This window comes from Oryzias melastigma, linkage group LG22 (genome assembly GCF_002922805.2).
Source record: "Oryzias melastigma strain HK-1 linkage group LG22, ASM292280v2, whole genome shotgun sequence".
NCBI classification, from domain to species: Eukaryota; Metazoa; Chordata; class Actinopteri; order Beloniformes; family Adrianichthyidae; genus Oryzias; species Oryzias melastigma.
In genome coordinates this window covers 4387574-4401961 of record NC_050533.1, presented here as the reverse complement: position 1 = coordinate 4401961, position 14388 = coordinate 4387574, and the positions used below count along the sequence as shown (strand labels likewise).

At 36.1% G+C, this 14388-nt stretch overlaps 1 protein-coding gene across 1 annotated transcript; it reads left to right on the top strand.

Moving 5' to 3' along the window:
* Nucleotides 1-524: 524 nt before the first annotated feature.
* gsc (goosecoid) lies at nucleotides 525-11608 on the top strand. Its single transcript, XM_024271009.2, has 4 exons — nucleotides 525-1373; nucleotides 8741-9087; nucleotides 9276-9535; nucleotides 10323-11608. Exons 1-4 carry the CDS (start codon nucleotides 1315-1317, stop codon nucleotides 10461-10463), a joined length of 807 nt encoding a protein of 268 aa, XP_024126777.1. The 5' UTR covers nucleotides 525-1314; the 3' UTR covers nucleotides 10464-11608.
* Nucleotides 11609-14388: the final 2780 nt, after the last annotated feature.

Here is a 14388-nt window from a genome sequence, read left to right as displayed (position 1 = left end):
ATTTAGCTCTAGAAGATAACAAATTAGCCAAAAACGTTAGCATGTGATAAAATATTTGTTAATCCCCAAATTAGATTAAAAAAAAAACTCAGTAGAAACCGAATTAGCCAAAAAAAAGCTAGCACATTGCTTAAATACTAGCTAAACTCCAACATAGCCTTAAATTCCTTAGTAAACTAAATTAGTCAAAAACGTTAGCATGTTGCTAAAATAGAAGCTAAACTCTAAATCAGCCTATAAAAACCTCAGTAACAAATTAGCTAAAATGTTAGCATGTTGCTAAAATATTAGATATTTTCTTAGAATTACTTTAAAACGTTAAAACGTAGCCTATGAATTTATTTAAAGGTTTGTTGCTAATCTCTTTAAAATGTTGACATTTGAAGACTTTCTAAGTCATTTCCTATGGGGTGTATTTTGCTCAATATTTCAAAAACTATGAAGTTTATGAATAACAACAATGTCCCGAACAAGTTGAATGTTTTGATACCAAGATTGCTGAAATTATGATTGAAAACGTAAGGAAAGGAGCAGGAGGATCACTGTAGTCCATTCAGATAGAGCTTAGTGCTCTTAGACAGCGAAATGATTTCATCTTTGGCGATGATCAAAGGTTAAACCTTCAGCACTGGAGCTGATTAGCACACGCTTTTAAGCTATTGTAGCTCTGAAATGCAATTAACGTCATTCCAATGTGAAAACAAGCAGCTTTGCACCGATATTGGAATAATTTATAGTTATGTTAATTGCGTAAACAATTGAGGAATTAGAGTAGTTTAAAGAAAGTAAACACTGGAGCTAAAATCTGGAAATAGTGAGTAGGAACCGAATAGGTTTCTCAAATATTGTTTTGTGTAGATAATTGAAATGAAGAATATTTTCATTAGTTTTAGCATTTAATTTAATTTTCTATCATTTCTTCGTTTTTCAATTTCCAGTATTTAGTGTTTTTTTAAGCAATACAAGCACTTCTCATTGGGTGATGCACTTCAGTTTTCAACAAATTAATTAAAAATGTTTCACTAACAAAAAGTGAGCCTGTTTTAAAATCATAACGTTGTTTTTTTTTATTTTTTTTAACTTGTTTTTTCATCAAGCTGTACAAACTTAAACAATATTTATGAATTGTTCATGTTTTTCAGTTGTGTTAAACTTTGCATTTATCTCTGAACGTTCATATTATTTAGTTTTTTGTCACTCTTTGTCACATGTTGGTCTTTCATCCTAACGATCTCTGTAGAGAAAACCACGAGTCATGTTTAGAGGTACGACTCAGATATCGGGTTTCCTGGCTGGAACCGGAGATGTGTGCTTATGGAAGCCATCTCAACTGTTACAAACTGGATTCTGACGTTTGCAGACAACCAGAGGAGGTTGGTTCACTGCATTCAGACACAAATACAACAACATCAGAGGAAAAAGTTCAGGATTATGAAGGTTTAGTTCATTTATTGATTAAAAATGATCACTGATAGTGCAGAATACGAGGTGATAATGCTGAATGTTAGCGTTATAAAATGCTTTCCAAGCAAGAACTGAATCAAACCGGTTTAGAGGTATCAGATAAAAGCATGATCTACTCTTAACACTATCTAACAGGAAGTGACGTTTATCAGCTGATTTGTTGATTCCCACTTTCTGAGCAGCAGGAATAACTGATTACTGATGTGTTCCTCTTTCAGGTGTTTTTAACCTTTATCATGCTAATAACTCCGTTTGGGGAATAAAGGCCGTGTTGTAATGGAAGTCAATGAATTTCCTTTGTATTCTAAAAACTGTCAATCGTTTTGGTAGCACAAGGATAAAGCAGCCAAAACAAATGCAGACGGCCATCTTTAAACCCTCAGACTTTGATAAACTTCAGGCAAAGTTGTCAAATTTTTACTGTATTTTCAGCACTTTTGATGGGAATTTTTCCTTTGAAATATAACCTTTTTGAACAGGAATTTACGGAATTAAGTGTTAACAGAGACCAAAAAAAACTCAAATAACTTTTATTTTAAGTGATATTGGACGAAGTGGAAAAAAAGGATACAAGAAAAGTCTCCCTCCCCCGCCGCCCATATATTTGGTGGCTGCTACTCGCCCCTCCCCCTCTGCCACTCTGACGAAAATGTATTTTTTCTCAAAATGGTAGCTTTTCTGTTAGTTTATCTCCATAGCAACCATTTTATTTTTCGTTTGCCTGGAAGAGACAAACACGTCAATGTCATTTTTAAAATAATTGGCAAAAGTAAATTTTTTAATTTCCTTGGCAACTGTGTTAACTTTGTTGCCATGCGCACACTACCACAAAAGTGTTGAAAATTATTTTTAAACAATTTGTTTTAAGATTTTTTTTCTTTAAGTGTATCTTTGAAGCATCACCTTTACAGAGTTTTTTTTTATAAATCAAAATTGTTAATTACAATGTGGTTATTTAACATCATAAAACTTTATTGTTTCATTTTAAAAAACATTTTTACCTCATAATATTTTCCATATTGTTCCATTCAAATTATTGTTTGATTTTTCCACATGTGCGGTGGTTCTACAGCTCCTGTATGCCTTTATATTCATACGTACTCTCTTCATGACAATGGATAACATACGAAAGCTGCGAGATAAATAAAGTTTGATTTATTGAGTGGTGGAAGAGCAGATTTAAAAAACGAGAGCTGACAGAGATGATGCCTCTGGGATCTGTTGATCTGGGATTTGGCCGACGGCGTTCTGCAGGAAGCAGAAACGCTCGGCGAGGAGCAGCTGCTTCACGTCAACGTGAGATACGGCTTGATGTGATTACTTAAGAAAAGAGCAATCAAACACTGATCCACAGAGGCGTGCTGCTGCGTTTGCAGCAAAGGAGATTTCAGATCACTGAAAATATTTCTGTTTATTCCCCTAAATTTCATGAACTGCCACATTTGACCCAACCTGATCCTCTGCTTAGATGATCTAAAAATCTAAATTACTGTGACTTAGAAATCTCTGAGTTCAACAGATTTTCTGTTGTTTCAGCAGAAGACAGATTTTCTTCATCATTTCAAACCTCTGAGGAAAAATGGGAACGAAGCGAGTGTTTTGTTTGGGAGAAAAATGAAGCTTTTCATTGGACCTTGTATTTTCCACTGAATTTTTATACTTTTTCTGACTATTTTCTTCACATTTCTTTCTTTTTTTTTTTGTTATTTGACTCAATTTATGTTATGTTATTTTTTGACTTCCCCAGCGTGCCTTCAGTTTTCCATTTTCCCAAGTTTTCTTTATTTTTTCATTTATACAAATATGTCAGCTTACATTAAATGTCACACAGGATATACTTCTGTAATTTTCCCATGTTGCAAATTTATACTTGCTGCGTCACGCATCAGTCCTGGAGAACCAGAATGTTTTGAATTTCCTCTTTCATTCTGCACATTTGATCAAAAATGTTGCCAAAAAAATCCCCAAATTTACCTGCTGAAAATGATTTTTTAAAAAATGATGACATCACAGCAGGTGAAATTGTCAAAACCAAAGAAGGAAGTTTTGGAAATATTATGGGATGGTTATAGGACCTACAACTTGTTGGCCATTTTGTGGCAAAGTGTAACATTTGGTGATTTTCACATGTTTGCAATTTAAGTTTAAGAAATCATACCTCAAGGTTAAGTCTACAACCAAACCCAAAGTTTTGTTGACCTTTGACCTTGGGAAGAGGCTTCCATCTTGAATAAAAAAAAAAGCACCCTTGGTATCATTGGAAGGATCCTTTTGATAATTCAATACAAGAATTATTGTCTTAAGATAAATGAAACAATGTAACATAATCACATTAGGAATGTGAGCATGGCTAGCAAAAAACTTCTGTTGCTAAGGGAATTCAAAAATTTACTCTTGCCGATACTTTTAAAAATGACATAGACGTGTTCGTCACTTCCAGGTGAACAAAAAATAAAATGGTTGCTATGGAGATAAAACTAACAGAAAAGCTACCATTTTGAAAAAAATATAGTTTTTTTTAAATGAATTTGTCACCAGAGTGGAGGAGGGGGAGGGGCTAGTAGCAGTTTCTCAGTAAGTGGGGCGGGGCCAGGTAGAGACTTATGTACATACAACACTGCTAACAGCTCTAACTTTATTTATGTTTTCTATTTTTCTTTCTTTTATCAGTTAAACTATAAATATATTTGATTTTTTTTCTTTGTTAGTATTTAACTCAGTAACTTCCTGTTCAAAAAGGTTGCATTTCAAAGCAAAAACCCTTCAAAAGTGTTGATTTGTTATTTTTCAAAGCATGTTTTCACATCAATCATTAATCAGCTCATGCTGGAAACACTAAAACTCTAATCTTGAGCACATTAAGGCCGCAGCAGACTTATTGATCTGCAGTTATTAGAAGTGATGGAGCTGGATGTAAATGCGTGTAGGCTCGGGCTTTTTGCCGGCTGGGGTGTCAGAGAAATGCTAAAGACGCGTTAAAGTGCCGTGTTGTGTTCAGACGGGGCTGAAGTTTAAATTCTACGCTGCCCGGCTGCGCCTGCCGTCTTGTTTTGATAGAATAATTCCAGGTTCCATTATGTTGCTGCCAGCCAGCAGAGCTCATTTGAATTTCTTATAATTCCAAAGTGTGTTAAGTAGCACCTCTGTGAAAGGCGGAGGCATGTTTCAGAGCCTCTAATGTGCAAATGTGTTTTTGATTCCTGATGTGACAAGCAGTCACAGGGCAGTGTGTGTGTGTGTGTCTGTAATCAGTAATTACCAGGATTGGCTGATGGATTCTAGTTATAATGAATGATTGATGAGCGCTGAAAGAGAGCGACCGAGCCATTTCGGTCCTCTGACAGCATGGTGTTAGCGCTGAATTGAAACCATTTAAGCAGAGAATAAAATGACTGGACACAGGAGCGGCTCAATAGCAGGTATGGCGTTCCCATTTGGACCCTCTTTGATTTGGGACTGTAGTCGAGTGAGCCCTAAAACTGGAGCTGCAGCCAGAAAAGAAGTCATTTTAATGTTTAAAATGTAAAAAATTAGAAGGGGACCTTCATTTGTTTGTTTTCAGAATGTCATTTCCCCCCAATTTAACTCAAAAGTGTCTCTCGTCATTTGATTTTAGTGTTTTAGTGCACTTGTAAATTTGTCATTGTCGGAGAGGAGTGTCAAAGTCAATCGCACATGGGGACAAAATCCAAAACACACCTTAGGTCGCGGGACGAACAGGATGCATTTAATAAACACTCTAAAACTATTTATTTTAAATTTAAAACTTTAACTTTTCAATATAATTATGAACTAAATATATAGCATTACCTGTGATAATGTTAGTGTGAATACTGTAAGCTGAATTTGGCCGCTGATAGATGAAGATGCTGAAATTGATAGCTAAAAACACTGAAGCTGATAGCTGAAATCACTTAAGCTACAAGCTAAAAACATTAAAACTGATAGCCATAGCCTAAAAATCAAACAACAAATGTAGGTGAGCCAAAACAGCTAGCACGTAGCAGAAAAAAATAGCTAAAAATCAGAATAGCCTGAAAAACTGAAAAAAGATTAAATTAGCCAAAACAGCAAACATGTAGCTGAAATTTTAGCTAAACACCAACATGAACTAAAAAAATGAAAAAAGCTTAAATTAGCCATTAACAGCTAGCTCATAAATAAATATTAGCCTAACTTCAAAACAGCCTGGAAAACTGAAAAAACCCAAATAAGCCAAAACAGCTGGCATGTAGCTGAAACATTAGCTACTCACCAAATTGGGCTAAAAAAACGGAAAAAACTAAATTAGCAAAAAAAAAAAAAAATCTATAGCTGAAATATTACCTAAGCACCAAAATAGACTAAAACAAACCAAAAAAAAGGCTAAATTAGCCAAAACAGCTAGCATGTACCTGAAATATTTGCTAAACCCAAAAATAGCCAAAAAAATAATCTTAGTAAATGAGATAATAGTCCAAAAAGTTACTTTTTAACATAATTTGAATATCAAAAAGGCAGAAATATTATTCCAGAATAAATCAACTTAAACCTTAAATAACTTTCAATATTTTACTTTCTATAAAAATATATTTTGTCAAAATTCTACAAGTTAGGAATGAGTGCAAGATAACATCGGACCATTAATAACAATAAAATAAAATGATCTGGAGGGCCGGATCCGGCCCCCGGGCCTTGACTTTGACACGTGCCCTAAGACAAGAGAAAGGAATAAGAAATACTATAAAAAAGTTGTTTCTTCTCTTCCTGATCTCGCCTGTGTCGCTGCTGCAGAGCTTGAATTGGTAATAGAGTTTCTCCAGCTGCTGCTGCTGCTGCTGCTGCTGCTGCTTCCAAAGTAGTGAGAAAATCAAATTTAAGGAGCTTCATTTTTCTGCTCCTTCGTCTACGATCAAGATCGTTGCACATGTGGCTTTAGCATTTTTAAAACCAAAGAGAAAACAACATTTGAGTAAATGTTCTAGGGCTTGCAGTTTCTCGGATGACCTCTAGGGGGTGGTGCAAACGCAAATCAATTAAGATCATAAATAGAGATTAAAAAAACATTAGAATGAATAGATTAAAATAATTGATGAGGAATAATCAGAGTTCACAGAACTAGTGTGAACGAATATAAATACATATAAATTATGTTAAAATGTTTTGTGCAATTAACTCTGTTTCCTTATTTTTAAAAATCACATTTAAATTCACCTTAAAACATTTTGCTGCTAAAAACAACAAAGCAGAGTAATAGATTACATTAAATTTAGAACGATTGAAGACAAACTGGATTTAAAACTGTACCTACATCAGGTAAATTTGGGCTAAAACGTGTGTTATGATTGTCAAACAATTGCAAATATCTCTTTGACTATTTTGAGGAAAAGTTGTAAATGTTTGGCTGCAAATTTCCAAACAACTTTTCCTGTGAAAGACGGAGTCCAAGTATCTTAAATGTGTCTCAAATTGGTTTTAGTTTAGTCTAAATGAGAGAAATACAAGACAAAAAACGAACTCAGTGACGACTCCCAACATGCATCTGAACTCCATGTGATTTTTATTTCACTATTATCATCTTTTTGTCTTTAAAGGGGATTTAATTCAAATTTACCAGCATTTATTTTAGAATTTTATTTTAAATTTTCTCTTCATTTCAAAATTCCAGCTCAGTTTTCAATAAAAATATGAAAAACGTGTCAGAAGGACAAACAGTTTGGAAAGTCTCATAATGATTTATTATTATTTTCCTAAATGTTTTTACAATTTCTGGTCATTTTTTTATTTCTCTGTAAAATCCATCACTTTGAAAATGGATGTTATTAAAAAAATGATGGCTGTGATTCAATTTAATGAAATTTCAGGATATGAATTACCTTTAAATAATAATTTTAGTGTCATTTGAGAAAACTGCGCCTGTATTTTTTTTTTTCTGCAGCTTTTTAAATTTGTTCTGATTCGCTCGCAAAAAACGTCCATCTCCGCGCGACTTTACTGTGAGTTCTGCAATAAAGCACAACATGTGCTAAAAAAAATACTTCTTTAATATTTAAACAATTGGGTTTTCTTTTATTTTTCCCGGAGGAGAGCGAACCTGCAGAGCATCCTCATCACCCGCAGACTCAGCGGTCCGTTTGCGCGCAAAGCTGCGGCCCGCAAACGTCCTCCTGGAGATCCACGCACCTTTTCTCACACGCGGCTAAAAGCTGCGGGACATGTTTGCGCATGTAGAGGCCTCCCTACAGCGTTCTGGCGGGTGCGTGAGGGGATACTGTGATCCTGAACGCACCACGGAGGAAAACAAAAACGAGTCATTCTTTTTTTTCTACTTTTTATTTAAATTATAGATCTATATATTTACATTTATTGTTGAGAAGCTGCAAAAACTGAATGAATTTTAAAAAAATTCTAAAATCTCATGTTTATATTTAAAGAGAAAACATTTTATTTTCCAAAGTAAAATTTGGCTTTAATCTCTTCATTTTCTATATTTCGCTTTGCAATTTCAATAAATTCAGTGACTTTAAAAATCTGCGAGAATGAATCATTTTTGCGGACTAAAGAAAAGGGGTGTGCGCAAAAGTAGCGCCGTTTTACGCACAGATTAAAAAAAAAACTTGAATGTTTCGCTTCACTGAAAGGAAATTCACAGAAAATCTATTTTAAAAACTGATTAAGAACATTTTTAATATCCAAAGGAGTCCGGAAATGAGTCATTATCACTCCATTAAACGTCGATCCTCAGAAACAGTCTTGATTGACCTTTTCTTCAGCGCGAATCCACATTAGTGCACGCGCTCCGCGCGCACAGGTGATTAGCCGCATAAATGTTCTCTTTATCGGCCTGAATGGAGGCGATAATGGCGCTGTTATCGGGACTCTGTGGGGGTCGGGATGGGACAGGAAGCCCCCCCTCCTCCCAATCAGCGCCGTCAGATTCTGCAGTTCAGAACCGAGTCCCCCCGGTCCGGTTCTGCGGAGAGGGCCCGCGAGCATCCAAACAAGCCCATAATCGGATTAAGTCCGCATAGAGCGCGCCTGAGCGGCGCCGCATCCCCGCAAACACTGCGGATTATCTTAATTGAATTAATTTTCAATACACAGAGCCGCGCGCGGCCTCAGCGCGTGACGTCACGGCCTATAAGAGGAGCTGCGCGCGAGGCCGGCCTCTTCAAAACTTCAGTCATCTTGAAGGAGAGGAGCTCGCGCGGAGAGGACGGAAAGAAGCGCGTGACCATGACGGGTTTTTACTGATTTTTGGATTTTTATTCTCTTTTTTCCCGGGAACCAAACGCAGGACTTACCCGAGCGCCTCCAGCCCCGCTCCTGTGATGCCCGCAGGGATGTTCAGCATCGACAGCATCCTGTCCGGGCGGCCGAGCTGCAAGGAGCCGCTGCTGCTGCACCGCGGGGGCCCGCTGCTGCTGTCCGGCCTCGCGGACTCGGTGTACGGGGACTACGGCGGGCTGTACCCGGGCGCGCGCGGGCCGTCCCCGCCGGGGGTGCACTCCGTCAGCGGCACGCGGATCGGATATAACGGCTACTATTACGGACAGCTGCAGGTTCAGGGCGCCGGGGGGGCGCCGCCGTGCTGCGGGGCCGTGAGCGGCCTGAGCCCGCAGCAGTGCCCCTGCATCCCCGCAGGTTCGTGCGCTCCTCCTCGCGGATCTGTTTGGGAAAAAAATAGTTAGGAACTTTACGCCCAAACCATAGAGTCTAACGCGCGTGCGTTGTGGGCAAACTGAACCTTTTGCGTAAAAAAGTGCAGTTTAATGTGAGTTTTCTTCCTTTTTGACGCACCGGCCTCTCCCTCTGTCTCCCCCTCCACGCAGGCTACGACAGCCCGGGCTCCGTGCTCATCTCCCCCGTGCCGCACCACATGATGTCCTACGTGAACGTGGGCAGCCTGTCGCGCACGGAGCTGCAGCTGCTGAACCAGCTGCACTGCCGCAGGAAGCGCAGGCACCGCACCATCTTCACCGACGAGCAGCTCGAGGCTCTGGAGGGGCTCTTTCAGGAGACCAAGTACCCGGACGTGGGCACGCGGGAGCAGCTCGCGCGCAAGGTTCACCTGAGGGAGGAAAAGGTGGAGGTGAGCGCCGCGAACAAAACCACCAACAACAATAATAATGATTATTTTAGGAACTCTTTTAGAATTGTATTTTGAAATTTGATTTACCTGAATCATTAAATAATTTATATAAATATGGAATAAAGTGACAATTACATGCATTTTTATGAATTAACCATAAAAATATTAATGTTGATATTAATTAATCATAGTTCTTCAGTCAAATTGTGATTTATTTGCAGCTCATTTAATTAATAAACCCAGAAAATTATTCAAATTTGATACTATTACAATAATACACGATTTTTTGAGAATAATATACATATTTTCTGACTTAAATGATGAAAAAAATGTCGTCATTTCAAGGAAAATGAGCCAAAACCTTTAATATAAAAGAAAAGTAATGAAAAGAAAAGCAAAATATTCACATAATGTTTGCCTTTTTATTATAGGTGTTTGAAATATGTTATTTTTCTTGATTTATCTTATAACAATCTTTACATCTAAATTTATATTTAAAAAAAACTCAAGTTTTTTGACATTTTATTTAAGCAAAATGCCAAAAAAAACTTGAGTTTGTCCCCTGAAAAACGCTCTTTGAGGTAAATATTATTATAGAATAGAAATACTTTATTGTTATTATACCAGTACATTCAGGTTGAGTAATAGAATATAAATCATAATGGAGAAACAGGTGTTTTCTGAATTTGTACAGAAAGAGACACAAAACAAGACGTTTTCTTGATTCCCGCGTCTTTCCAGCCTCGCGCGCGGACAGGTGAGCTGACGCGCTCTTCTCTCCCGACAGGTGTGGTTCAAGAACAGACGCGCCAAGTGGCGGCGGCAGAAGCGCTCGTCCTCGGAGGAACCGGAGAACCCGCAGAAGTGGAACCAGCGCGCGCAGACGGAGAAGAGCTGCGAGAAGAGCGACGTGGACTCGGACAGCTGATAGAGAGGGGCGCGAGGCGGGACGCGCGAGGCGGGAGGCGCGAGGCGCAGCCCCCCACACGTGCACACCTCCGTCCTGTGGACCTCCAGCGGTGTGACGTTGCACAGGTGTACATATCTCCATGCTTGTGATTCCCTTATTTATTAATTTAAGCGGCTCCCCTGCGAGCGCGCGCGCAGAGGGAGAAGGGCGCGCGCCGCCCCACTGCGGACTGACCGCGCGCCTTTCCATGTTGTAACACGTGACTGTTTCCTGCCCGTTATTATTAATATTATTATTAAATGTTGTAAATGTGCGCGGAGGCTTTAGGTGACATTAAAGTGTGAACGTGGATCTTCACGTCCGGGTCTCCGCTGTGGGTTTGTCGGTTCTGGTTCTGGACCTCTGCAGCCGAAACCCTCTAAAGGTCACGTGACCTTTGGGCCGGTTTTGACACGTTTGAGCCTTTCTACGGAAATGGAAACACATTTTAAAGGTTATTATTTTTTTCTTCACATTGTTTTATATTTTTCTGAAGGATCGTTTTGATTGACTTCAGGTCCGCGTGACAGAGCGCACGTGCTCAGGACAAAACCAGGAAATTTCAATCTAAAATTAAATAGTTTAACTAGAATTTTGTGAAAGGTTGAAACGAAAAACAAATTGATTAAACATTTTTTTAATATTATATATAATTTACATATTTTGGTTAATATTTATTTTTTAACCAAATATTAAAACTGTAAATGCTTTTAATTTGAAACGGAAAAATGCCTGATATTAATTGTTTTAAAAGAAAATTAGCTTATTATTCCTCTAAATTTTTGTAACAAAAAATATGGGAAATTGAGGTCAAAATATGCCCTTAATGGAATGAATCGGACTGTTTTTGTTTCATTTGTGGTCACAACATGACCTTTTTTCAATTTAGATTTTCAAAATAAACTCTAGAAAAGTTAAGTCATTAAAGCAATTGATATATATATAATAAAAAAAGAAAAGGCTAATTTAAAATACTCTTAAATCTTAGAACCATTTATAACGCATTTATAGTGTAAATCAAATAATTGCTATAATAAAATTATAACATCTGGTTATTAGTTACAAAAACTAAACTTGTTCATCTAAAATGTAAAAAATTAAGCAAAAATGTTTTGATTTTAATTTAAAATAATAATTTGGAAAAAATAAAATAGTTTACAAATGTAAAACACAATCTGTCATATGAAATATAATTTATTTCTTTCTAAATTCCAACTATTTTAGTTTTTTTTTAATTTACAAGCATAAAAATTGTACAAATTACATTTTCATGTTTTATTCTGAGCCTTTTTTTGTCACGTTGAGAACAAAAGTAAAAAATGACTTTCAAAATAAAGCTACAATTACTCACTTTCATTCAGTTAAATGAAAGAATGAACAAATGAACCTAAACTGAGATTGTTTATGAATATCTTCTCATACTCTTGCTGTCTGTCAAAGTCTCACTCAAATATGTATATTTTGAGAACTATTATATATTTCTGCTTCTTGAAATTTTAATTTAAATAATTTAACAAACACAATTTCCCAAACTCAAGTAAAAAGCTCAAATCTTTGTGTTTCCCGTTGATGTAAGTGAAGAACTCCACATTGTTTTGATGTACAGTCAGTGAATATCTCAGATGTTTCCATTAAAGGAGATTTGAAGGTCAAACTGTTTTCATGTTTAATCAGAAACACTGCAGTGACGGTTCTCCTCACCGTCACAACTCATGTTTTCCTGCGTCTGCTGGGCTTTCTGAGCATGCTCAGTGAGCCCGGACCAGAGGACAGGTCAGCGGACACGTGAGCCGAAGCATCAACAGACGCCTCCGAGTTTCCTCTTCAGTCGGAGCGCCTGGACTAAACATGCTTTCATGTCAGCAGCTGCCAACTGCAGTTCAGCTTGTTTACTGGGAAAAGGAAGAAAAATGAACGCAGGAGGAAAGCAGATTGTTAGAAAATGAAAAGGAGACTTTGTCTTCATCAATCAAAAAGTCTTCAGATGTTTAAACAAATGCAGGATCTTTTCTCTTTAGCTGAAAATGTCATTATGTCTTTTATTGTATTTGTTGTATTTTAAGAATACAACAACATTTTTTTATTTTATTCAAATTTATCACATTTTTTGGCTTTAAGTGCATTTTTTTTTGTGAAATCTATTTCCAGCTTTATTAATATCTAGTCTAGAATCTATTTCAGTGTCTATATTTTCTCAGTAGTTTTAACATGGAGCAATTAATGTTTTATTTAGTTGAGAAATTTTAGTTATTTTGACTTATATTAAAGTTTTGATCAGCCTTTCATCAACGTTCAGCTGATTTTTTTATTTAATTTAGAGATATTGCTCATCAACACTCACATTTAAGATTTTCTATCAGATTTTTAGCTAAATTATTTAACTTATGACGTATTTAAGTTTTTTATTTTTTCCAAACAAAGACTTAAGCAGGTAATTTTATTTTTTTCCCTACATTTTCTGACATCTTTTGCTTTGATTTAGCTTTTATTTTTACAAAGTCACCTTTTCTTTTCATTTATATTATTATATTAACTCAGAATATAGTTCTTCATTTGGTATATTCAGTATTTCATTATTGTTTTTCAGTGATGCGCTGCACTCCGAGCGACATTTTTACGTGTCGTTTTAGTCTCTTATGTATCCAAACGATAAGTTTGTGGGCAGTTTTGCACTTTTAGGATGAAAGCTGATTTTCTGAGAATCCCTCAACCTTCATCGGGTGACAGCGGGGTCAGGCTCCTCCCCCTCACCCCATGTGACCACGACCAGGAAACCACTAACAACAACATAATGATCGTTTTTTATTTTGATCATTCAGAATCTGTTGAGTTACAGAACAATTTCCCCAAACTGTAATTGCTTCAAACACCATGAATCCTCTTTTTTTCTTTTTTAAGGTGGTAAATTTGAGCTTTTTTTAAAAGTTTTACTCCAGAGTTGACTATGATTTACAGTCATTTGTTGTGAACTTCCTAAATTCATAAAAAGTAAATTCTTATTTACAATAAGAATTTAAAATCGGCATCATTTTCTTAGAGTTTATAATGAACAGATCAAAATGTTCAGAGATTTTGTCAGAAAATAACTTTAAATTCAACAAACTTTGAACAAGTTTTAATTGTATTACTAATCATTTTCTGTTATCTCATCTACACATATTTTTCGTTTTTATTACAACATAAAACAACTTATAAAAGCACAATTTGGATATATTTTTTAAAAAAGCTCTTGAAATAAAAATACTAAATTTTAAGTTTTTGTTTTTTTTACTTTTACTTAGCTGCAATTCAAAGTTAATTGCTTAAAATTTATGTTGATTTTTTAGATTTTTCTTAACTACATATTAAGGGTGATTATTGTTCTAGACTGACCCTAAGAGAACGATAGCAGCGTCTTTGAATGTTCCTGTTCTCCGTCGATAAGAACATTTATAAAATCTGGACTGAAGAAAAACAAAATAATAGTAATTTTCTGAAAATTTAGCTTCTATTTTAGCAACATGCTAACGTTTTTGACTAATTGGTTTACTGAGGAATTTTATGCTATTTTGAAGTTTAGCTAATATTTGAGCAAAAAATGCTGATGATTTCAACTAATATATTATGTACTGAAGTTTATTTTGGTTAATTTAGAATTTAGCTTCTGTTTTAGCAACATGCTAACGCTTTTGACTAATTTAGTTTACTGAGGAATTTGAGGCTATTTTGGAATTTATCTAGTAATTGAGGAACAAGCTAGCTTTTTTGGCTAATTTGGCCTCTAATGAGTTTTTTATGCAAATTTTTGGAGTTTAGCTAACAGTTTAGTAATATATGTTAACATTTTTGACTAATTTGTTATCTACTGGGGTTTTTCTAGGCTAATTTAGAGTTTAGCTAATATTCTATCAACATGTTAATGTTA